The sequence below is a fragment of the Canis lupus genome, chromosome 32, assembly GCF_003254725.2.
Source record: "Canis lupus dingo isolate Sandy chromosome 32, ASM325472v2, whole genome shotgun sequence".
Classification (NCBI taxonomy): Eukaryota; Metazoa; Chordata; class Mammalia; order Carnivora; family Canidae; genus Canis; species Canis lupus.
Window position 1 is genome coordinate 2198951 of NC_064274.1, and position 26367 is coordinate 2225317.

Here is a 26367-nt window from a genome sequence, read left to right on the forward strand (position 1 = left end):
AACCCAAGGGATTCATGGGGCAGCTCTTGGTTCTTCCTTGTTCAGGGGTGGCTTGGAAAACCCAAGCAACCTATACCCAACAAGCACAAAACATCTTGTTGGGACGACGGTCTGGGTCGCCAAATCTTAGGAAAGCAATCTAGATCCACTGATGTGCTGGTGCAAAACTGAGTAAAATCTGGAATGCATGACAGAAGAGAGAAGGTGACAAATATTAATCAGCCTCAAAATCAATTGCAATGGATTGTACCTTGTTCTCCGACTCCTTATTTTGTTGAGATTACAGTGTGTCATTACGTCAGATTCCTCAGATGCCTCACATCCTCTCAGCTCACTTCCTTACTGCAATCATAGCTTAGCAACCAGTTGCACACAGGTGTAACTTTTTTGTAAAAAAGATTTTATTTATTTATTCATGAGAGACAGAGAGAGAGAGGTAGACACAGGGAGAGGGAGAAGCAGGCTCCATGCAGGGAGCCCGACGTGGGACTCCATCCCTGGTCTCCAGGATCACGCCGTGGACTGAAGGTGGCGCTAAACCGCTGAGCCACCCGGGCTGCCCACACAGGTGTAACTCAACAGCGCTTTGCTTTCCGGACCACCACCCAATGCATTTCCCCCCTATGAGATTCTTGCATGAATCTACTTAGTGAATTTAATAGATGCACACAGGTAAGAGTTAACACCCTTTTTTCATGGGAGCCCCTACTCTCCTCTCCCACCCCTCATGAAGACAATTTTGAGGTGCACCCTAGTCAGCTCCTCAGAGTCAGTGGCCAGTTTATGTCCCAGTTGCCCATAGAGGTGATCGGCTCAATATTGCATCCTTGACTTGGCTTTCCCTCTTTATTGTTATCCCTACCCCCTTACTCTTTCTTGGGATCACTTCTCCAAATTACCTGCGTGCAAGCTTGTCTTGGTGCCTTTTTCTATAATTTCATGAGATTGTTTCTTACATTCATTTTACTAGTATCGGTACATTTTTGTCAAGGTCACGTGGTGAAATGCAAGGACACTTAGTGTCTTGATTCCTCTATTTTAGAGTATCTTCTTAATAAGCCAGTTATCCTAAAGCCTGGTCCCTCTGAGATACAGTTCAAGTGATTCTACTTTTGGAGTACTTCCTGAAGGCTGCCAATGTCAAGACCTCTATATAGAGAGGATCCTTGGAGTCAGTGACCAACTTATACTGGATCCTTGGTAAAAAGGGCCAATCAATAGGCACTGGGCTAAAGATCTGTCAATGTTCACAATCTGTTCCCCCCAAATCATCCATTATCTTCCCTAAGCACTTACTAAACTGGACAGCTCAGTTGTTTCATTCTCTTCAAGAATAATCTGGTCCCAAGTATACCATATCTTAAATAACTTTTCAACTGAATATCCCTGAATGTAGTTTCAAAATTGCTATTTCAGTGTGCCTTCCCCCACCCTCCGTCCCAAGACTCTAAAGATGGAAGATACCATTACTATAAAACACTTCAAATATTTTGTGTCAAAAATAGAAATGTTTGAAAAGTGAATTCTTCGAGGATGAGGAATCTGTCCAGCTTTATATCCCCAAAGCAGCTTGTTCCTAGTAGATAATTGAAGTGTTGAATGAGTTTACTCTGTCTTGGGAAGTCTACTTATTAAGACTGGTTAATGTGGTAACTCAGCAGATCTGAAGTTTGCATATCAGCCAGTATGGGTTAGACCATGCTGCAATAACAAACCTTTATGAAGACACTGAGATTTGGCTGTTGTTTCTCACACATTTCTGTGTACGTCAGCAGGAAAGCTCTGTTCATCAGTCACTCAAAGATCTAGGATGGGAAGTTGAATCTCAATATATGCTTCCATTATCACCAAAGCAACAAAAGGGAATACGGCAAACTGCACACTGGGTCTTAAAGCCTCACTCAGAAGTGACACATGTCCCTCTGCTCAGATATCTTCAGCCAAAGCAAGTCATAATTACGGCTAACTTCCAAATCTATTCTAATCAAGGTACTGTTTAAACAGTAATACAGTTTTCACTAGAAAAAAAATGTAGCATGAATTTATAATTTTTTGTCTGAATTACCTTGGCTTCTTACTTCACTTTCCAAGAGATGTACTGACCTAAAAGCAGACACATACTGCACAGAGAAAGAGTAAAAAATCAAGACAAAGGTACGCAGTTGCAAAATGGCCATTTATTGCCTACAGGGGAAAGGGAGGGAGAGAAGAGGAAGTACACAGGTGCAAGGAAACAAGCATATATTTAGCCCTATACATCATGTGTGATCAGTACCCAATCTCCAAAATGGAAAAAAGTATTTTGTCATCTGACATAGTAGTTAAGGTTCTTAAGCACCTCCCTTCTGAGCTGCCACAAGATTTAAAAGGCAGGACTGCTTTGTTTAGTCAATGTTCACATTAATGAAAAAATACTACCACCCAACTGTGTCCTTTTGCACGCACATTTTGTACAGTGTCTACTGTGAAAAACATCTCAGCTGAGCAGTTCGGTCAAGTTTCAGACCTCATCAACTGTTTAATAAATAGAAAAATAAAGCAGCTGGTGATTTTGTCAGAGAGAATGTGTTCAGTAAGAGTAGAACCACTTTCTCCAAGGATAACAGAGTGTTAAATGATTAGAACGCCACAGAATCAGTCTATTAAACATTAAACACTAGTAAGCTACAATTACATGGCACTTCATTAAGTCTTCTAACAAGAGAATGAATGAAAAAAGAAAAAAAGGAAAAAAAATCTTAGATTTTTAAACTGATTAATGGAACACAGTAACAAATTGATTTAGTGCTTGGCTTTTTCCTAGGACAAAAGTAAAGTAAATATATAACCTAAAACAGGAGAATCTGTTCTGGAATAGTACCACTAGAAACTCCCATTCAAGGGATAAATTACCAAAATATCTTGCTCAGTTTTAAACTCAAGTGTTTTGCTTTCCAACCATTAAACTAATCACAAAAACACTTTATAGGCCACAGAATGACTCAAATATATGCAAAACAATGCATTATTAATTTATTGCCAAATAATGAAAATAGATGAATCCTTCCCTATTCAAATGGTAAGTTGAGTTGAAGAGTAGATCGTCATTTATTTGGCACTTGTTTTATGGTTGAAAGAAATCACAATACAAGATATAAATTAACCCATAGTGAATATGGCAAACACCCTGGCCTTTCCGAAAGAGAAGGTACAAACACACTCTTTCTCTTTACCAAAAAAGAAGTCTCCCTCATTACCACCCCATCCAGAAGTAAAAAAAAAAAAAAAAGCCAAAGTTTGAAATGTTCATCCTCCTCAAAATATTCCAAGTAGTCCAATGAACTCTATTCCTCAACCTTTCCTAGATCAAAGAAATGCTTGCATTTGGACAACTGTACGAATGCCCATAGTGCACTTCTCAGTGCCGCTGGTGTTTAAGAAATTTGCCACTCACAACACTGAACAATTCCAGATCCAGTGTGCAGTAATACAGCCATCCAAACTCCTCCCACCCACCCCCACCCCTGAAAAAAGTTGGCAGAGCAACGCTCAGGAATTTCACAGGTAAGGGAATATATTTTTAGCAAGTTAAGCACAGAGAAAGAACAGTACAGCTTCTGAATACATACACACCCAGACTACTGCATCACTTATTGTACCAAGACTGAAACAAGTAGCAGGAAACTAAGCCTGTTAAGCAAAGCCATTGTTTGACACATCAACACTGAGCCAATTGTGTGAGTTAAGATAACTAATTAAACAAATGTGGTTCATATAACCATTAATAGCTTCAAAGAAAATACAGTTGTATGTCAGTAACACAAAACTGAAGCAAGAAAGGGCCACTTTTGAGAGGGTTACCATGATTCTTATGCTTTTAGATTTAAAAGTGACAGAGGTACAAGTAGGGAAATAATCTAAATCTGGGGAGACTGTTGTAACAAAAAGAAGTACTAACAGGTGCCAAACTATGCTTTCTCCAAGTTTCTGAAAACTGCATGTACCAAGTATGCCAAGAGTCATATCCCTTGGCATTTACATACCCTTTTCAAAATGTGATTTACTGTTTCTGATAACATCATTTCTAGTTTTGAGACAATGCTACTGAGTTTAAACTAAGTGCCATAAAAAAATGAACATTTAATAGGCAGAAATGTCCTTATTTTATATGCTTTGAAAGTAAAATCTATTTTACTTAAAAACATTCCATTACTTTAATGTCATGATGTATGTTGAATAAAACCTCAAACATGCTTGTTTTCCTTTGGTTCCAAGAATAACCCAAACTTACGCCAAAATAAATTACTAAGTAGGTTAACAAAGCTTGCTTTTCCTAGTACCTGCCTACTTCCTACTGTAAGACTTGAGTAAGTAATTCAACAGAGAAACTTACATAAAGAAGGTATTTGGTTAAAATAAGAAAACATGCACGTTCTCCCTCACCACATTCCTGAAAAAAACTTTTTTTTTCATGGATCTTATTCAGAACACCCTGCAGTATAGGTATAAGAACTTTCTTCTTCTTATCCTTAAGCTTTAAGATGACACTTATTCACAGAGATTCCCAAATCATTTTCTGTAAAATCAAACATGCCCTTGGCATCCTGTTCTTAAATTACAACTTTGGTAAATAAGCCAGGTTAAAGGTGTAGTAATTTAAGTTTCAATCTGAATTTGGTGATCATGATGCAATAAAAAAAAATTAAAATCATTCAAAGTAACCATAAGTATAAAAGTTTTGTCTACGAACTGGAAACTTTAGTGGAATTTCCTGGCTTAGAAAAATATCCTAATTTTCCTAGCTAATTTGTCTACCTATAATTCTCAGAGTTCTATAAACATGATATAATTCAAAGGGAAAAGGTTAAACAAATCTACATATTAGTTGATTTTTTTTTTTAAGATGAGGGCAGGTAGGAAAAAGATAGTACCTTATAAATGTGACAATTCACATTTCTGTCAAAATATAAGTATATATGAGTGCTATTTTGAAAACGTGCCATAAAGTTACTGCTTGCTATATAACCATTATTCTATGGCCCTGCCAAATGTATCAGAAACTGATTATGTTTTCTGTGACCAAAGCTACTGATCAGTCAGTGCATTTTACAAAGCTATTAAAATCACTCAGAATGTAAGACTTAGAAACAAGTACTGTAAGTACTGGGACACAGTCAATTTGCTAGAAAACCTAGCCTTGTATTAGGAATGAAAAACCATATGCCTCTGGTTCCATCAAAGAACACATTTAACCTATTTTGTCTTGTGCTTTCTCTACTTCTTGCTATTTGATTTGAAAGTATAGATGGCATTTGTGATTTTTAGAAACTCTTGGAAATGCAAATACAAACTTAATTTTTCACCCACTTAACAACAGATACTTAGGAGATACAATTTCAAAATGGAACATAGTTATGTTTGCCCATGTTCCATTTCTAATGTGCCACATCCTCAATTCTAATATAACCCATCATAGAATCAAGTGATACGAGTTTTAGGTATTTTCTCCCTTCTCTGTGATTCAATACATAACTGTAACACACCAAATAATAGGGACAAATAAGAAACAAAGCTTTATATTTCTGCAAACTACAACACTGAAACACAGTGGCTTATTTAATACATTCACACAGGATGCTTATTAGTAAAATTAAATATCTGCCTATGAATATCAGAAAAGTAATTTGAAAAGAAAGAGCTTGGAACAAGGCAAATGGGAGGGTGGAAGGGTGGGGGTGAGGGGGAGGGTGAAGCTGGTCTCAGAACCCATTGTGCCATTACCTGACTTTAACATGTGATATTCAAACGAACGTTCACACGCCTTACATCAAAGAAATGAAACAAAAATATTCAGCTACATTGTACAAAATTTTTTTTACATAAAACATCATAAATCTTGAACAGATTTACTATATCTGAATTCTAAAAAGTTGCCTATAGAATGGTGCTGGGATTCTGTTCTCTGCTTGCTTTTAGGCAGTGCTGTTGCTTAAAAGTTGACACCAGGCACAATATTTTAAAACAAAGTCAACAAGCAAGGAGCAGTAAGTGGATTTGAGCCTTTCCCAGATGTCAGTCCTGAGGATGCTGCAATATTCCCCATCAAAATGTGTAAAGCTATGAGGCAGAAACTGATGCCTGAGAGAGTGGGTGACTTGACATGCACTTGTATGACTGTTGTAATAGCAAACAGTGCAGTTTTCCCTTCCTCAAACAACACTGTTTTAATAAATTTAAAGAACACTCCAGTTCTTAGACAAATATCAGAAATCATATTTAACAGTTAAAAAAAACCACACATTATCACAACCTAAAAATGCCCAAATTTTCTCTTAACTTCAGATAAAATATGCAGCAGCCCCATGGCATAAAGCTTATTAAACTTATTCTGAGAACTAGAAAGTATATAAGCATAAATATTTTACTTTCATTGAATATATACCATATGTCATTCACCTCTTCCTTTTGGCTTCTCACTGCCAAAGTTCCAAATGGCATGCGTTTTAACAAGACAATACTGAGGAGAGCAGCATTTCTGATCATCTGAATTGGCAGCTCAAAACAGATACCACTCCTTTTACAAAGGGAACAAAGGGTGAAAGGTGTGTGAAATTTGGGTAGTGGGCTAAAGGGAAACCGTGCACATGAAATTTGGGTTACCATGCCCCAAGTGTGTGTGCCACCCAAAACATAACACAATTAATTACCTACTTCAACAGAGCTATTACCAACATTTACTAAAACCACATTAAAAATACACAGGATAATGAATGGTTTGAAAGAGTGCATTTGGAAGCAGAGAGAACCCAATTACACACCTTCCTGCAACAGAGTGCCTCGATCATACACAAAATAAACTTAAGCTGTTTACAATGTTTCCCAATTTTTTTTATTTTTTCCCTCTACATTTAACTATTAAAAAAGTTTTTATTAATAAATGGGCTCCTCTGTGGTTCATATACAATCATAAGTGAACTTTAAATTCCATTTTATACAAACATCTCAAAAAATATTGGGAGTGAAGTATGGTAGGAAATATTGCTCACATTGCTAATTAACATGCACATATGAAAGGAGGAAAATGTTTTGTTAGTGCATATACCTCCAGAGCAGAAAACCCACGCAAAACAAAAGATTTAAAATAAAACATACAGTAGCTGATTACAAAAAAAGGTAATGTCCACAAAATTAAGTTTTTCATGCTATTCTACTTTCCAGTACTATGGTTCAGGTAATCAATTTGCATGGCTAGATGTTGAATGTTTGAGGTATATAAGAAGGGATACCTGCACACTGAGGAAAATCTGTCACCTTAAGGGTTGTTTCTTTGTTTATTCTGGTACTTTACCATTTTTAAAAGAATATTTTATTTACATCAAACTCCACTCAACTACAATGACATTCCAATTATAATAGATGACAAACAACGCCTCTATCACTAGGCACTTTTAAAAGGGAGGTTAGGCTCTACGGAACCCTTCTGATGCAATCCCATATATGACGTTACATCATCCCACCACCCTCGTCCCACTAAAATCACCCTTCTGGGGAAACATTATCTTATATAGCCTGATTAATTTACTATGGAAGAAATTAGTAGAAAATGACCAAAGGAAATGCATCATTTAAGACTAATAAAACAGCCTAAGATGTCAGGTTTGAAAGAGGAGGCAAATTGTATATATTTAAAACTAATTAAATAATTTAGATTTGACCTGTACTTTATATATTAGTGAGACACAAATATAGGCTATTTTCTTTTAAAATTTCATTCACATAATGGAAAATTTCTTGTTTATTAAAAATATCACATTTTGAGACTAGAAACAGTAAAGTGCATGAAAAGTTTAAAATATAAATTTCAGAAAACTCTTATAGCAGCAAAAAAGCAGAATAAAGAAAAACTTAAAAACAGAGACACAACCTTTTCCTGTTAACTGTGCCCTAATTAACATCAAGTAGCCAACCAATTTTTCCCCCAGAAAACCTATTATGTTCACGGCCTCTTGAGTCATAGATCTTCAACTGGCCCCTCCTGGGCAAAAAAAGGATTCCAACATTTCTAAAGAGCAACAACAGTTGGGAATAAACCAGTAGCTTCTTAATTCAACCCTGACAGACAACGGAAACAAAGATTAAAAGCATATAATGGCCATTTGGCAACTAGAGTCAGGAAAAAAATGATCCAGGGTTTTCAACTACTCCATGTTCTCTCTACCCCTCAAGTCCTTGCCACTGTCACCTCAAAAAGCCCAAACCAGCAGCCACCTGTCCTACTTCAAGAAACACATGAGATATTTGTATCACTTTTCCCTTTTAAAACTTTGATCAGGGCCTTTTTATTCAGTAGTTGTTTGGGTTTTGTTTGTTTTTTTTTTTAAACACTGAACTATAACAGCAAAAATTAATACCCAGATCTTATCTATTTCTCCAGCACAATCAGGCAGAAGAAAGAGGTGGGTGACAATAATGAAGATATTAGACACTAATTTTGTGGGCATCCTAAATATAACAAATTCTACTTTCAAGACGTGTGGCAGTAGAAATTACCTACTATTTCCTAATAAACTAGAGAGAAAGGCTTAAAATTAATACTTCCAATGAGGTTATAACTAACAGAGGAACTAAATACAGAGTGATTCCTCAAAAAAACAAAACAAAACAAAACAACCAGTGCTTGCCCAACAAACTGTCATGTGCTGTTGAATGCTTGATTTTGAAAGCATATTGTGCAACCATCTTTAATTTCTCTCTTCTTCTATTATGGTTAAAGCTGTATCATAGTTTATGTACAGATCTAGCAAATTTAAGTGCTTTGTTAATGTGCAAAAGACCAGGGGAGCCAAAAATCAGTTTGTTATAATGGAAAACAGAAATCTAAGAAATTTTTCCCGTAAGGCATGCCACCAGTCAGTTTAAAATGTCATATTTATAGTTTTTAAAAATTGCCTTTTACAAAAATAGTTGGCTCATGTGAAACCATTCAAAAGAAAGTATTTGTTTTGGAAAAACAAATACACTGTTGTTGGGCCTTGAATTGGTGATTTATTAATTACGAATGCTGACTCCTAATATAATATGAAGAAGGTCCAACTTAAAAACAAATTAAAAATTTGGAAAGAGTAATACTTTGGTTCCAGCCCTAGTGCCAAATGATACCAATATACACAAAAATGTACAAAATCTTAGAGCAAACACATAATGAAAGGAACCTGAAGAAGCAGCTTAAGGATGGCCATACTTCACTCCTACATACTTTGATTTACAACTGTACAGGTCCATAGCAACAGATCCCCCCGTCTTTGCGGGGCAGTACTCCACTACCTCCGATTAGGCAAGTGAACACCATTAACAAGAGGCAGAAGTGGAGGGTGGAGTTCAAGTTGTGTTAACAGTGAGAAGTGGTCTGAAGGGATGTGAGGGTGTGGACACCCAGTGATGTTGTTCTCAACCAGCCATTGAGGATCTAAAGGCCCCAGGACACCAAGCACGTTCATATGAGTCTTGGAATAGAAAATGTAGTCAATCACGCCCTGGAAAGAGATTAGGGGTTGGAAAAAAAAGAAAAATATATGCTTAGAAAAAAAGAATAACTCAAGATATATAAAGAACAATTCATAATTTGTAAAAGCCAAATACCTGATTAACCTGTACTTCTAGTACCTGTTATCTTGACAGTGGGTCAAATACGACTCAAGTCTTCAGTGGGTATTACATAAAATAAAGATGGCTCAAAAGGGAAATACAGGACCCAACTGGAGTCATAAAGCCTTGTATGTGTGCATAAGTGGTAAGCAAACGGAGAAGCTAAACACACCTAACTATCTAGGCATCTTTAAAATTGGCTTGCTTAAGTTACTGAAATCTAATACATCAGTATAAACATTATGGGAATACACTAAATCTATCAGTCACAACAAGCTTTTTATATAAATGCATAATGAAAAGGTATGACTCAAATTAACTTTTTAATGTTAACTGGCATTATTTTCAATTATTTACACATCAAGATATCCAAACACATATGAACGAATCCATGGTAAAGCAGGTTATATTTGCCAATTCTAGTTCAGCTTTCCCAGATATGCTACCTACGTACAAATACTACATACAGTTAATTTTTCCAATGTGTTCTTTAGAATACTCATTTTCACAAATTCTGGTATACTGTAAATTCTGGATTCCTTAGCAAAAAATACTTGACAGGTATATATACATAGAGAAAGAGAGAGAGAGAGAGAGAGATACAATTGATATATATATATATGAAACTAGATGATTTATTTGGTTTGTCTGAGCATCATCAAGTTTTAAAATTACTGTGCTTTTTATTGCCCCGGGCTGTGGACACAAGAGGCTAAAGTCAAGGGGCACCTGGGTGGCTCAGTCAGTTAAACGTCTGACTCTTAATTTCAGCTCAGATTTTAATCCCAGGGTCTTCATCTCATGATCAGGAGTTCAAGCCCAGCATGGAGCCTAATTAAAAAGGGGAGGGGAAAATAAAGTTAAATTTCTTCCTATCCATATCAAAAGAGCCTGAGCCCAAGTGTGGAGAAATATTTCCAGATCTGGAAATATCTATTTAGAAATAGTAAACATAATGAGTTCCCGAAATATTATAATATTATAGTGAAATGGGCTACTTTAAAAAAATATAAAAAAAGAAAGTAGAGACTTTTAATGAAAAAAATTTGTATTATGAAATTTGGAAATAATTACCTCAGTTTGTTGACCAAGACCAAAATAATGAGATTGTGCTTTTGAGCAAGAGGGCCTCATTCAACATTTAGAAACCTTAATTTTGCCACAAAAAGGTACCTACTTGATTCCAAGGAAGGACTTTTTGCCATGAATACTCAAAGTCTAAACAGTTAAAAAAAAATGATAGTACAAAGCATTATCCTTTCGTTTTGGCTAATGCCCAGTTTTGCAGTGACATTTTAGGAAAAGGGTCAGAGTGGATTTGTCTTTATGAGACCACTTTTGTTTCAACTATAAATAAAACATAAATGAAATACTCTGTTACTTAGGTTGAATAAATCTCCTGTATCACTTCTTAAGAGTGCCATTATGCACACTAGCTGCTAGACTTATAGAATCCTTTGCACACACAGGCCCCAAGAAGATGTTAAACACTCTAGAGAGTAAGACACATTTAACTGGAGGAATCACTTTTAACTATTTTCTTAATTTGAAACATCCAGAGTAAAAGCTCTTATCAAAACCCTTAGTAAGGTCCTATCTGCAAACTCACCCAAATATTTGTACATATGTATGTACATTTACATACTGTCAAACCCACAAAGTAGGTTATTAGACTAATGATTCTTAACATTTTTTAATTCAAACTTTTTTTTCAAAGGCTACAATGTGGGGAAGTAGCCTTAATATTAGTAAAGACTATAGTAAGTTTATAGAACTGTATTTGAAAAAAAAAGAATAATGGAAATAGTTTATGAGCTAACATTATGCTAATAAGTTTTACTTATAAAAGAATGTGAGAAAATTATATACTCTAATAGAGAAAGATTTACTACTTGACAAAATAGGAAAAGTGTCCTTTTTTCATTAACTGGTTCAGGTACACCCTTAGATTGGTGGGGCAAAGAGCAGCAGCAGCAATAGTGGTGGCAGCAAATCTGCATTAAGCTGTTGATTCAATTTACCTGTTGTTACAGTCTGAAGGTTTCTGTCCCCCCAAAATTCACACTCTGAAATCCTAATTCCTAACATGATGGAAATAGGAGGTGGGTCTTTGGGGAGGTAATTAGATCATTAAGGTAGTGTTCTCATGAGTGGGATTAATGCTCTATAAAGAGAGACCCCAGAGAGTTCTCTCAGACTCTCTGCCTAGTGAGGATACAAAAAAACAGCTCTCTGCAATCCAGAAAATCCTAATCTGAGCCTGACCATGCTGGTGCCCTGATCTTATACTTCCAGCCTCCAGCACTGTGATCAATAAACTTTTGTTGCTTATCACCCACACAGTCTATGGCCCATATTCTGTTAGCTATCACTAAGACACCTGGTCTACAAGCAATTGTCCTAAATGGCTTACCCATCCTTTGGTACATCCCAAATCATTTCTAGATTAAATTCGTCTGAGTTCTAAACAACACGAAACCTCTCTCCCCTCACTCGAGAGGTCTCTCTTTTTTTTTTTTTTTTAATTTTATTTTTTTTTTATTTTATTTATTTTTTATTTTTTTATTTTATTTATTTATTTATTTTATTTTAGAGAGGTCTCTTTTTTTTAAGATTTTATTTATCTGACACAGAGAGAGAGCTCAGAGAAGCAAGGGGGAGCAGCAGGCAGAGGGAGAGGGAGAAGGGAGCTCTCCACTGAGCAGAGCCCAACATGGGGCTCAATCCCAGGGCCCCAGGGTCATGACCTGAACCAAAAGCAGATGCTTAACCAGCTGAGCCACCCAGGCACCCCCTGCATCTGAGTTCTAATATCACTTTTCTACATTTCTAACTTATTCAAGGACCAAGAAAGTAAACAGATGCTATAAGTCAAGTAAATAAAATTTAACAACACTCCACTGATGTAATGGCAGAATTCTGTATTTGGAACTGTATGTAATGTTAATTACATGACATTTTTTATGTCTGATACTATCTTTCCTTTTTTACTGATTGCCTTCAATACTGGGATGGCATAAAATGCTTTACATAAAACTGAAACACTCACTGTTATTAGGACTAAAAGCTTCATTTTCTGTTGTTAGGTATGCCCTTGGTTTGTTCTCTGGTCATCCTATCTTTAAATCTCCTCCCACTCTCCCATCCCATCCATCTATCTATCAAGCCAGCCAGTGTATTTATCTTCCTGTACACACCTGTCTCTCATGGATTTATAGCGCTGTCCTTCTGTCTCATCCTAACCTACATATTCAAACATCAAACACTCTCTGAGTCATGTGCTTTTGGTTCTTTTCCTGTACCTCTTTGGACAATGTAAATGGTTCAGTACAATTTTTGATTCAAATTATCACCACATGTAAAATCTTTTGAAGAAATAACAACAAAGGATTTTAAAACAATTAGATGGTTAAGAAAGATGGCTTAGGTGAATATCCCAAATTTTGTTTCTCTAATTTCCATTGATGGACAAGGAAAAATAACCTTTATCAAAGCCTAGATGAGGTAGAAATTTGGTCTTTCTACCACACCCATGCCAAAACAACAAGAGTAGCAGAATTATTAAACATTTTAGGGAATTTTAATTTGGATTTTCTGGGTTGTGCTGGCAAAGATGTATTATATATCACTATAGTCACAAGGACAGAAATTAACGTAAACTGTGGATCATTAAGTCTAGAGGTTTTCCTTTAAGCTTGCACAAGAGCAGTGGTATGCTACAGCCAGCTGTACCTGCTTTCTTAGTGTTTCATCTCAATTCTGAATTCAATGGTATTACGTTGGGAGCTTGAAATCTACCATAGTGGGGAATACTTACACCACAGAAATCAACAAACACTGCAAGTTAGGGTTTCTTTTTCTGGGAAAGCTGGTTATTAAATATCTACTAGCACATTACTGCATATGAGTGATTTGAACAAAACGAACTATCACTGGGGATATCTCTATCTACTCTAACAGCAAGTACTAAAATTAGATTCAATTTATTCTAAGCAATTTTTTCTCCACTTTATGATTACAAAGTTGACTAATAACATCACAGCAATTTCCCTTCCTCCTCCTCCAATTTGTTCCTTAGAAAGGGGCTAACTAACAACAATCACTGAAAATAAAAACATAAAAAGATTTTGGAGATGTGAAAGAGCTCATTTCAAAATTTTTCTTTGGTATTTTTATATATGACCCCTAGGCTTCTTACACCAAACCACTTTCTAACACCTGTATTTTTTCCAGGAAAGTATAAGATTTTAATATAGATGCCTGAAATGCCGGAAAGTCAAACAGAAGTATAATGGAGAACTATAGTCCGAAAGACTGATCAGATAATTGGCAACAGGAAAGTAATCTTAGTTACAGAAAACCACTACAATCTTTATTTCTTTTTTTATTTAATTTAATTTATTTATTTATCCATGAGAGACTCAGAGACATAGGCGGAGGGAGAAACAGGCTCCATGCAGGGAGCCCGATGTGGGATCGATCCCAGGACTCAAGGATCACACCCTGGGCTGAAGACAGACACTAAACCGCTGAGCCACCCAGGCATCCCACACACAGTCAATCTTTCTAAAGAACAATATGTCCTCTAAATATGCCCTCTAAATTTTTTTATCTTGAAAAAATATCTCTCTTTTCCTTTTATTAATAAGCTGGAGTGTTCCACTGCCTGGGAATATATTAGTTTGACTACATCAATAGAGGGCTGTGTGTGTGTGTGTGTGTGTGTGTGAGTGTGTGAGTGTGTGTGTGTGTGTGTGTGTAAAAAAAAACAGACCCTCTCTAACCCCATCTCCCAAAGAAATTTGGAAAATTTAAAGATAGATAAGACATCTATGAAAATTACTAAGAAAATTCTTTGAGAATATTATATAAATTCATTCAAAGTAAACTTACTCATATACCCATATCAAGTTGCCTATTATTTAGATTCTTACTGAAAGTTAGGGAGTAATTATATTAATAAATATGAAGATTAACTATATTAATAAATATAAAGTGTTCTGAACAGTGCCTGGCACATAGTAGGCATTTTGGGAGTTTGGGCTGTTTATTAGCATTACTTGAAATGTGGAAAACAAGGGTTCAAAAAAATTCTCAAGTTAGCAATAACAAAAAACAAAGCTAACAAACCCCCTGACATTTAGTAGCATATTTCAAGGCATTTTGAGAATCTAAAAATTCCTGAAGATTATACAATTAAGCATAAATAATACAGGTCTTTCTTATCCTATGTTTGTATTTAAAATAATTTCTATATCAGCTCAGAGACTGTTACTCACTTTGAAATCAAAGGTGTAATTGGTGTAAGGCATCAAGTTATTTTCATAGGCGCTCTTCAGTTGGAAGCCATGTGTGATTCTCCCTTCTGAGCTTCCATTCTTCCCATTGCAGCTGAAGTTCATAAGACACTCATTGTACCTTAGTTCCTTGAAGTCCTTATGGTTGTCAGCTACTCCTCCATTGCTCAAATATTCCACAACACCTAACAGAAAAGAGAAAGAAGAAATACTACCATTTAGCATTTAGACCTTAATATAAGACTATACGACCAAAATTTCATTATCAGGTGGATATACCAGGTTCAGAGCAGCTTAATTAGGTTGAGCCATATATGAAACTGCCTTTTTGTGGTGGTTGGTTGTTAAAAAAAAAATCAAACATCAATAACTTCATATGGTTAAATCAAACTGGAGGGTATTTGCCTGTTCCAAAACAAAGTATCAGGATCATCCAGAAATATCTTCAGTTTTTTAATGGGTTCTTCAAACTAAAGAAGATTCCTTGAGGCAAAGGTGGCATTCACCAAGAAAGACTTAACCTTGAAGGCTTTAGAATATTATCCTAAACCACTATCTCATTAGTATCTCACTATCCTCTGCAGTCAATCAACAACTTTCAGGAATATGTATAATATAGCATACATAATAAAAAGTCATTTACAACAAAAATAGACTTTGCATCTTCAATATTTCAATGTCTATATTAGGTAGAAAGTATTCTTTATTTTGAACTATAGTGAATTCTTTTAGTCTGATACTATATAAGGGACATTATATGCTACAAAAAAACTACTTGGTAAAAAATATTAAATATGTATAAAAGCTAAAGTAGAACCATTCACAAAATACACTGCTTCCATTTAACAAGTAAATATGAAAAATATATCACAATGCTGCTGCCGCTGCTGCTGCTGATGATGATAATGATTGATACTGTTAGCTATCTCTTTCTATCTGTGATCAGGAATGACAGCAACATATAATGAATAAGTGATGAGCACAGTATCAGTACTGTGAAAAGGAGCTATCATGTATCTAGCATTTACTATATGCCAGGCACTGTTTTAAGTACTTTACACACTTAAACCTCACAAACAACTTTATGTGGTGGCTAAAATTATTCCCTTATTTAAAAATGAGGAACTTACAGATTGCACCTGTAAGTGGTAGAAGCAGGATCCAACCCTGGCAGTCTGGCTCTAGAATCAGCTCACCACGCTGCACTGTCAATGACAGCTTATACAAATCAAATGAAGTGGGGGAAACATATTTGAGAGGATTTCAACTCAAAAAAGGACTGAGAAAGGAAGACGTGGTTAAGGTGCCAATTGGGCTAGGGGCTAAAGACAAGTATGCAAAAGGATGATTTCAGCATTTGCTAAGGAGAAAAAGTAAAGATATTTTCTAGATTTGTGACTTACGAAAATTGAAGCACTTGGGTTCACATTTATTGTTGAGTGATAATTTCAAATAATTTAAAAGTTTACTGAAAATATAAAAAATTTAGAATATGCTACGTAATAGAAAAACAGTAACACTTAAATGTCTCACATTTGAACTTTAATATCTAAAATGCAGAACTGATTTTTTACAAAGATCTGAAATAATATAAATTAGGATATAAAGTGGTTTAGTATAGCTCAAGAAGTAATGTCAAATCCAAGGAGAATGTGGATCAGCTTTCTGCATCTAATTATCAGTATTCATATATCATTTAATGAATTCATTGAAAAGTTGCCAAGCATTAAATGTGTAAATTGCCCTGGGTAACACTGACATTTTCACAATATTAATTCTTCCAATCCATGAGTATGGAAAATTTTTCCATCTCTTTATGTCTTCCTCAATTTCTTTCAGAAGCGTTCTGTAGTTTTTAGGGTATAGATCCTTTACCTCTTTGGTTAGGTTTATTCCTAGGTATCTTATGCTTTTGGGTGCAATTGTAAATGGGATTGACTCCTTAATTTCTCTTTCTTCAGTCTCATTGTTATGAAGACAGTATGGTACTGGCACAAAAACAGACACATAGATCAATGGAACAGAATAGCGAATCCCGAAGTGGTTCCTCAACTTTATGGTCAACTAATACTCGACAAAGCAAAGACTATCCACTGGAAAAAAAGACAGTCTCTTCAATAGACCATTCTCTTACACCAGACACAAAGATAAACTCAAAATGGATGAAAGATATAAATGTGAGACAAGATTCCATCAAAATCCTAGAGAAGAACACAGGCAACACCCTTTTTGAACTTGGCCACAGCAACTTCTTGCAAGATACATCCATGAAGGCAAGAGAAACAGAAGCAAAAATGAATTATTGGGACTTCATCAAGATAAGCTTTTGCACAGCAAAAGAAACAGTCAACAAAACTAGAAGACAACCTACAGAATGGGAGAGGATATTTGCAAATGACCTATCAGATAAAGGACTGTATCCAAGATCTATAAAGAACTTATTAAACTCAACAGCAAAGGAACAAACAATCCAATCATGAAATGGCCAAAAGACATGAACAGAAATCTCACAGAGGAAGACATAGACATGGCCAACATGCACATGAGAAAATGCTCCGCATCACTGGCCATAGGGAAATACAAATCAAAACCACAATGAGATACCACCTCACACCAGTCAGAATGGGGAAAATTAACAAGGCAGGAAACCACAAATGTTGGAGAGGATGCGGAGAAAGGGGACTCTCTTGCGCTGTTGGTGGGAATGTGACCTGGTGCAGCCACTCTGGAAAACTGTGTGGAGGTTCCTCAAAGAGTTAAAAATAGATCTGCCCTATGACCCAGCAATTGCACTGCTGGGGATTTACCCCAAAGATATAGATGCAGTGAAACGCCGGGACGCCTGCACCCTGATGTTTCTAGCAGCAATGTCCACAATAGCCAAACTGTGGAAGGAGCCTCGGTGTCCATCGACAGATGAATGGATAAAGAAGATGTGGTCTATGTATACAATGGAATATTCCTCAGCCATTAGAAACGACAAATACCCACCATTTGCTTCAACATGGATGGAACTGGAGGGTATTATGCTGAGTGAAGTAAGTCAGTCGGAGAAGGACAAACATTATATGTTCTCATTCATGTGGGGAATATAAATAATAGTGAAAGGGAATAAAGGGAAAGGAAAGAAAATGAGTGAAAATATCAGTGAGGGTGACAAAACATGAGAGACACCTAACTCTGGGAAATGAACAAGGGGTAGTGGAAGGGGAGGTGGGTGGGGGGTTGGGGTGACTGGGTGATGGGCACTGAGGGGGGCACTTGGCGGGATGAGCACTGGGTGTTATGCTATATGTTGGCAAATTGAATTCCAATAAAAAGAAATAAAAAAAAACAATTGGAAAAAAAAAGCTTCTCTACTTGCTTGTTTAGTTAACTATGTAATAAAAGAGCTGATTAGCAAGCAGCATCAGATCCTCAAAAAAAAAAAAAAAAAGTTGCCAAGCTTATTAAACTACTCGTGCTGAATATTTCCTCGTTGTTTCTTCTCCATTGCACTCGGTGCCTCAGGATGCTGATTTTTTACTTGCATCAACAGCAAACCCCCCCACCCCACTCTACCTTCTAGTTGAATTTGGTCAATGGGCAGCACTGGCAGGACAGTAGAGTGAGACAGGGGGATATATTACCCCTGGCTCCCTTTTTGTTGATGTCAGAGATTAATAGTATCAGTTAACTCAAAGTCATCACTCCTACTACATAATCCTCTCTTTATAATTACTTTTTCTAAGTTCTGGTAACAGTTCCCACCACTCTCCAAACGTTGAGGTGTAGATGTGGTATAGAGTACCTAATTCCCTTAGTAATAGAGTACTGCCTTAACCCTGTACAAATTTTTGGAAATAGCTTCTTTACTAAACTTTCTGCAATTACCCCATGTCTTATTATCCCTGGATTCTTACTAATACATTCCCTAATTTCACAGAAAAATTCTCCACTCAAAAGTTAAGAGCAAGCTAGCCCTTCAACTAGAAGCTAAAGCAAAACTAAAAGCAAAAGGAAATGATGTCATAAATACCTGAATCTGGCAATGAGTTAAGATCTGCACATAGCACCAGCGGGATGGAATTAGGATCTGCAGTTGGGCTGCCAGGCCTACTAGAGGCTTTCTCCAGAATGTTTTTAACCTCTGAGACAAACATCATGGTCTGGATGAGTTTCACATCAGAATACTCTGGGTCCCAATGCATGTGGGCATTTGCCACTATAAGCAGCTGTTTGTCTGCAGCATGAATAGGCTTCATACCTAAATTTAAACAGTAGAAAAAAAGGTAAGATTATGCTTTATATATCCAAAAAGCAATTAGCTTAAGGTTTTCTCCCCAAACCCTGTAGCTCCTTATTTTTTTCCCATTAATTTATACCTTCCGTTTTATCTCATAATGTCTTAGAAGCTAAAGTGCTAAGATTCTGATAATTCCAACATGGGAATTACTCCTCTAGATCAGGGTAGACAAACTGCAGCCACAAACTAAACTTGGCCCACCACCTACTTTTGTACAGCCTATAGGATATAATAAGCCTGGTGCTACATTTTTAAAGGATTCTACAAAAATTTCTTTGAAAGACTGACAGAGACTGTAGGTGACCCACAGAGACTAAAATATTAACTATCTGCCCCTTTACAGAAAAAGTTTGCCAATTTCTGCTCTTATACACCCAAGTTAAGAATTTTATCATGATATAATCAACATTTGATTTTAGTGCCTTGATTTGCTGAGTTCTTGAGGTAAACAAGCACTTTAAATAGCTATCATTTAAAGATCACAATTACCTAGTGAGGCAGGCTTTCAGTTATTTGAATTACCTAAACCTTAACTTAAATTCTTCCCACTGCCCAGTACTCAATTCACCTTGCACTTCCTGAGCAAATCAGTGATGGATCGACAATAAAAGGCAGTAATACTATATATATTAATTTATACAAATTAACTAAGGAAGAAAGTTTCCTACTAAAACAAATTCATACCAAACACCCAAATAGGGCACCTGGATGGCTCAGTGGTTGAGTGTCTGCCTTTGGCTCAGGGTGTGATTCTGGGGTCTTGGGATCAAGTCCCACATTGGGCTTCCTGCATGGAGCCTGCTTTTCCCTCTGCCTGTGTCTCTGCCTCTCTCTCTCTCTGTGTGTCTCATGAATAATAAATAAAATCTCTAAAAAAATAAAACAAAATAAAAACAACACCCAAATAAAGTAATTTTAAAATGGAGACTTAGGGGATAGTGTGCTCTCAAAATGTGGACACTTGGGGTTTTAAATCTGGCTGTTTTACTGTTTATTTTCGTGTTGGGATGGTCACGTAACCTTTGGTACTCAGGTTCATTTGGAAAGTGAGAAATGCAATTAGAAAATATGTGAGGTTCTTTCTTCCCCCTAAAATTCTGTTTTTAAAATTTTGTCAAAATAAGTATTAACATAGTATTAACTTTCAAAATGGGAAACAAAATATATAATATATTAAAAATTGTGAACATTAAAACTTGGTTACCATGTACAGGCAGAGAAAGATAATCAAAAATATTTAAAATACAAAGCTCAGTAGGCATGGTATGAGGCCATTTAAATAAAACTACAAAAAATAGGGATCCCTGGGTGGCGCAGCGGTTTAGCGCCTGCCTTTGGCCCAGGGCGCGATCCTGGAGACCCGGGATTGAATCCCACATCGGGCTCCCGGTGCATGGAGCCTGCTTCTCCCTCTGCCTGTGTCTCTGCCTCTCTCTCTCTCTGTGTGTGTGACTATCATAAGTAAAAAAATAAATAAATAAAAATAAAAATAAATAAATAAATAAAACTAAAATAAATAAATAAATAAATAAATAAATCTACATACATACAGTCTATATCAGTAATGAGTAAAGAAATTAGCAAGAGCTTTTCCTAAAGAGTATGAATGAGATAAGGAACTTCTTTTTATATACTTTTGTACTACTGCAATATTAGTAAACATGCAAAATTCATTTTTTATTAAAATTTCTATAGAATTACCCTATGATCCAGCAGTTGCACTATGAGGATCAAAGGATACAAAAATACCGTTTTGAAGGGATACATGCACCCCAATGTTTACAGCAGCATTACCAACAATAGCCAAATTATGGAAAGAGCCCAAATGTCCACCTACTGATGAATGGATAAAGATATACATACACACACACACACACAAATGAAATATTACTCAGCATCAAAAAGAATTAAATCCTGCCATTCACAATCATGTGGATGGAGTTTGATGTTACGTGAAATAAGCCAGTCAGAGAAAAACAAATACCATACATATGATTTCACTCATATGTGGAACTTAAAGAAAAAACCAAATGAAGATTGAGGGGGAGGGGGGCGGAAAGAGAGGCAAACCAGAAAACAGACTCTTAACCATAGAGAACACACTCAGGGTTGCTGGAGGGGAGTGAAGGGATAGGTTAAATGGGTAATGGGTATTAAGGAGGGCACTTGTGATGAGCACTGAATACTGTATGTAAGTAATGAATCACTAAATTCTATACCTGAAATATTATACTGTATATTAACTGTAATTTCCAGAAAATCAAAACTACCAAAAAATCTAGAGAAATGCCTCTTAAATTTTTCTATTGAAAATATAAACTCTACAGAAAAAGACCTAATTTTCTAAGTCTACTATTTTGATAAAGTTTATTATATCTTAGTAAAGTGAAAAGGAACTTACCTTCAATGTTGAATAATAAACAAGTAACTGAACTGTCTGTTATATGTGACAGAAGTAGTCATTTTTTAAAAATTCTATTTAGGTATAATTAATATAATAATGCTTTCAGATGTACAACATAATGATTCAATATTTGTATACATTGCAAAATGATCACTACAGTAAGTCTAGTTACCATCTGTCACCGTATAAAGTTAAACTCTTGGGATTTACTCTCTTGGCAACTTTCAAGTACACTTTACAACATGAATGACTAGGGCACCTGGGTGGCTTGCTGGTTAAGCATCTGCCTTCTGCTCAGGTCATGATCTCAGGATCCTGGGATTGAGTTCCGTGGTGAGCTCCCTGCTCAGCAGGGAATCTGCATCTACCTTTCCCTCTGCTCCTCTCCCCACTTGTGCACATACATTCTCAAATTTAAAAAAAATATATGAATGACTATAGCCCCCTCATGCTGTACATATCCCCATAACTTATTTATTTTATAAGTAGAAGTTTGTACCTCTTGATCCACTTCACTCATTTTGCTCACTCCCCAGTCCCTCTCCCCTCTGGGAATCACCATTCTATTTTCTGTATCTATGATTTTGATTTTGTTGTCTCTTCATTTGTTTTGTTTTTTAGATTCCACATATAAGTGAGGTTATAAAATATTTCTTTCTCTGACTTATTCTATTTAGCATAATACTCTCAAGGTCCATCCATGTCATGCAAATGGCAGATATTCTTTTTTATAACTAAATAGCATTTCATACTACCTTTTTTTTAGCCATTCACCTGTTGATGGACACTTAGGTTGCTTCCATGTCATGGCTATTGTAAATAATGTTCCAATGAACATGGAGATGCCTATCTCTTTTCAAGTTAGTATTTTCATCTTCTTTGGATAAACACCCAAAAGTGGAATTGCTGGATCACATAGTATTTCTTTTTTAACTTTTTTTTTGTGGAATCTCCATACTGTTTCCCATAGTGGTTATACCAGTTTATATTTCCACCAAGTATATAAGGGTTCTCTTTCCTCCACATCCTCATCAAGACTTGTTATTTCTTGTCCTTTTAATAATAGCCATATTAAGGTATGAGGTGATACTTCATTGTGGTTCTGATTTCCATTTCCCTGATGATTAGTGATGTTGAATATCTTTGCATGTGCCTGATGGCCATCTCTGTCTTCTTTGGAGATATGTCTCTTCAGTACCTCTGCTCAAATTTTAATCTGAGTGTTCATTTTCTTCCTATTGAGCTTTATGACTTATTTATATATTTTAGATATTAATTCTTTATCGGATATATGATTTACAAATATAGAAATAGTCCATTTAAAGCAATGTAATAAGATAAAATCTAACAGCCCAAATTCTCAAAGTTTTACTCTTTTCTGAGAAGTTTTATAGTGTCATTTCTGGCTATAGATTAAATGTTCACTATATTAAAATTAAAAACTACTGGGTACCGGATCCCTGGGTGGCACAGTGGTTTAGCGCCTGCCTTCAGCCCAGAGCGTGATCCTGGAGTCCTAGGATCAAGTCCCACGTTGGGCTGCCTACATGGAGTCTGCTTCTCCCTCTGCCTGTGTCTCTGCCTCTCTCTGTCTCTCATGAATAAATAAGTAAAATCTTAAAGAAAAACAAAACAAGGGATCCCTGGGTGGCGCAGCGGTTTGGCGCCTGCCTTTGGCCCAGGGCGCGATCCTGGAGACCCGGGATCGAATCCCACATCGGGCTCCCGGTGCATGGAGCCTGCCTCTCCCTCTGCCTATGTCTCTGCCTCTCTCTCTCTCTCTCTCTATCATAAATAAATAAAAATTAAAAAAAAAAAAAGAAAAGAAAAACAAAACAAAACAAAACTACTGGGTGCCTGGGTGGCTCAGTCGGTTAAGTGTCTGCCTCCGGATCAGGTTGTAGTCCCAAGGTCCTGGAATGGAGCCTGCATCAGGCTCCCTGCTGAACGGGGAGTCTGCTTCTCCCTCTCCCTCCCTCTGCCTGCTGTTCCCCTTGCTGTGCTTGCTTGCACGCACTCTGTCTGCTTGAGTGCACACACTCTATCTAAATAAATAAATAAATAAATATTTTTTGAGATTAAGGAACTATTAAAAACAATGGAGCCATAAGCACCTTCTATAATATTAAATTCCTCTTATAGAAGTAAGAGACATATTTCAAAATACGAAACAGTCTGCTGTATAATTTATAATTACTCTTCTGAAAACTAAAAGAATAAAACTTCAAAAGAAATTCAATTTTCATGTTACCAGAAAAAGAGGTACCTAACTTTTGAAAAGAATGAGACTGCAAAGGACATAACAGTAGGTAAAAAGGGAAAGGCCAAAAAAGAAGAAAAATTTAAAATAAAATATCAAAGATTATTTGATGATGGATAAACTGAATACCAGAGAGAAAAGGTTTGGACAGATAGGTATGGTCTGAATAATCCAAATCAATACTCAAGACAAACATCTTTTCTTCTATGATAAGTATTTTAAAAAAAGTTTACAAATAAAGCCCTAATGTGGTCTTAACATCTCCTTGCTCTTGCCTAAAATATACTAATTAAGTAAACAGTGAAATGCTCAAAGGCAGGCAGGAGAAAGGGGAAAAAAAGGTCTGGATATGCAAAGTACATATTGAGTTTCTGACTTTGAAGGAAGCTATAAATAATCTAAAATGCAAAAGATAACTACCAGGTAGATAAAAGATCCTGCTCTTATCCCAGTAATGACTGAGATATAACAAAGAAATTAGAGAAAACTTGCCAAGTACTTAACCTTAAAGATAAAAGATTTCGCACTCAAGAAGCTAAAAATATGGTTAAAAAGAGAACCAACTCATTATAATTTCCAAACTGAGCCAACTAAGCATTTCCTACTTTAAATAGCCTTTTGGAAATAATGGCATATTAAAGACTTTCCTTTTTACAGATTACCTGGTAAGTAATATCCCTAGATATATATGATGGTTTACATAATTAGTCCTATTTTCCTGCCCATTTCCCTTAAGCTTTCTTAAAGACAAAAAGAAAAAAAATAACTGTGCAATAAATAAGCAAGAGTCTGTGTACTTGTTTGAGATGGGAAAGCATGAGATGGTATTTATTTTTAGTAAGAATATTTTAAACTGCACTCACCTGTTCCAAATAGTTCCTTGTGGACCTCTAATACCACAGCGACACCAATATTATCTTTTGTCATCACTCTGTTCAGCATAGCTTCGGATCCATCTGAATTAGCCATTGCCACTTGGTTAAATTCCACTGTATGCTTTTGCACCAATGTAAATCTAAAAGGCACAATGCATTATTAGTGTAATAGTAGATACCTGGACTATCATGCTGAAAGACATTAAATGAGGGAGCAAAAGATACACTGTTCACTATCTCCCTAGTCATTTTCCATCTGCAAGGGGACATGCATTAGTCCTGGCCAGGGGGACATAAGAAGTGCCACCTAGCAAAGACTGCATACATATCTCTTTGCCCTTTTATATGTTTATCCATGTGGTAAGAAGCAGGAGGGCAAAAGCTAACCCACTATGGACTGGGAAGCAGCTGAACCAGTTCTGGACTGATGTGAGAAAATTGCCCTTCTCTCATTTCTTTAAGCTATTGTTAGAACTTTCTGATAAACTTTCTGATATTTAAAGGTGAACACAACCTTAACTAGTCAATAGATTAATGAAAAAGAACAAAATAAAATTTAACTACCCTGCTGTTTGCAGTTTTATTCTTACCACATCAAGATATCTGTCACAGGGCAGCCTCGGTGGCCGAGCGGTTTAGCGCCACCTTCAGCCCAGGGCATGATCTTGGACACCTGGGATTGAGTCCCAGGTCAGGCTCCCTGTATGGAGCCTGCTTCTCCCTCTGCCTGTGTCTCTGCCTCTTTCTCTCTTTCTCTTTCTCTGTCTCTCTCATGGATAAATAAATAAAATCTTTAAAAAAAAAAAAGATATTTGTCACACACACAAAAAAGTTATTTGTCACACCCATATCTCAACTAAGGAGAAGCCAATCTTTTCATCTGATCTTTACTATAAAAAGGTGGAATACTTTTTATAGTATAAAAAGGTGGAATACATACTTTCTCACATATGTAAGGGTTCAGAAAGACAGCTTCTATAAGGTGAAAAATGACTCTCCCTGTATAGTTTCTGCATGAATAGTATTTTCTTTCTTTACTTCCAAACTAAGTATTGTAGATTTATAGGACTTAATAGAATTGAATCTAGCACTGACATTTAATAGCAGTATGACTTTAGGGCAAGCCATTTAACCACTTACAGCCTAGTTTTATTAGGTTTGTAAGATATTTATAAATGGCCAAAACCAACTAAATATAATTACTTTTCCCTAAGTACTATGTGGACAGAAGACACCTTTGTTCTTTTAACAGGCTTCCACCCCATCTTCCTCCTAGCTTTGAAACTGAAGCATGTATTCATCTCTTTATAAATACAGACTAAAATCTTACTATGCTGCAGGACACTGTGCTAGATAAAAACAGTACTCCTTTCCCTGCCCCAATTCTGAAGTTCTCATGCACGGAGAAGAACAAGGGCAAGAGTAATAAAGAGAAGGAAGATTCAAAGTATGCTCTAGGTAGACTTGACGATCCTCCATACCAGACTTTTCCAAACATCTAAGCAGAACATCTTTTTCAAACAATTTCTGGTAAGATTCTCGTACATAAAGTATTATGTTTGACTAAATCAATCACTGAAAACAATACGTTTTTATGAGTATAAAAATTTCAAATCGAAGGG

General features: G+C 36.2%; 1 protein-coding gene across 7 annotated transcripts in view; it reads right to left on the reverse strand.

Moving 5' to 3' along the window:
• Positions 1–2155: 2155 nt before the first annotated feature.
• Positions 2156–26367, reverse strand: part of CNOT6L (CCR4-NOT transcription complex subunit 6 like) — a 113871-nt gene continuing 89659 nt past the window's right edge. For 6 of the 7 annotated variants that reach the window (XM_025427092.3, XM_025427068.3, XM_035709540.2 and 3 more), the window contains exons 9-12: positions 24734–24885; positions 18940–19167; positions 14904–15106; positions 2156–9512 (exon numbers count right to left, since the gene is read on the reverse strand). In XM_025427092.3, the coding sequence (XP_025282877.1) occupies positions 9300–9512; positions 14904–15106; positions 18940–19167; positions 24734–24885 (796 nt within the window). In that variant the 3' untranslated portion in view covers positions 2156–9299. The remainder of the gene's footprint in view (positions 9513–14903; positions 15107–18939; positions 19168–24733; positions 24886–26367) is intronic. The other variant, XM_049104911.1, reaches the window with a different exon arrangement.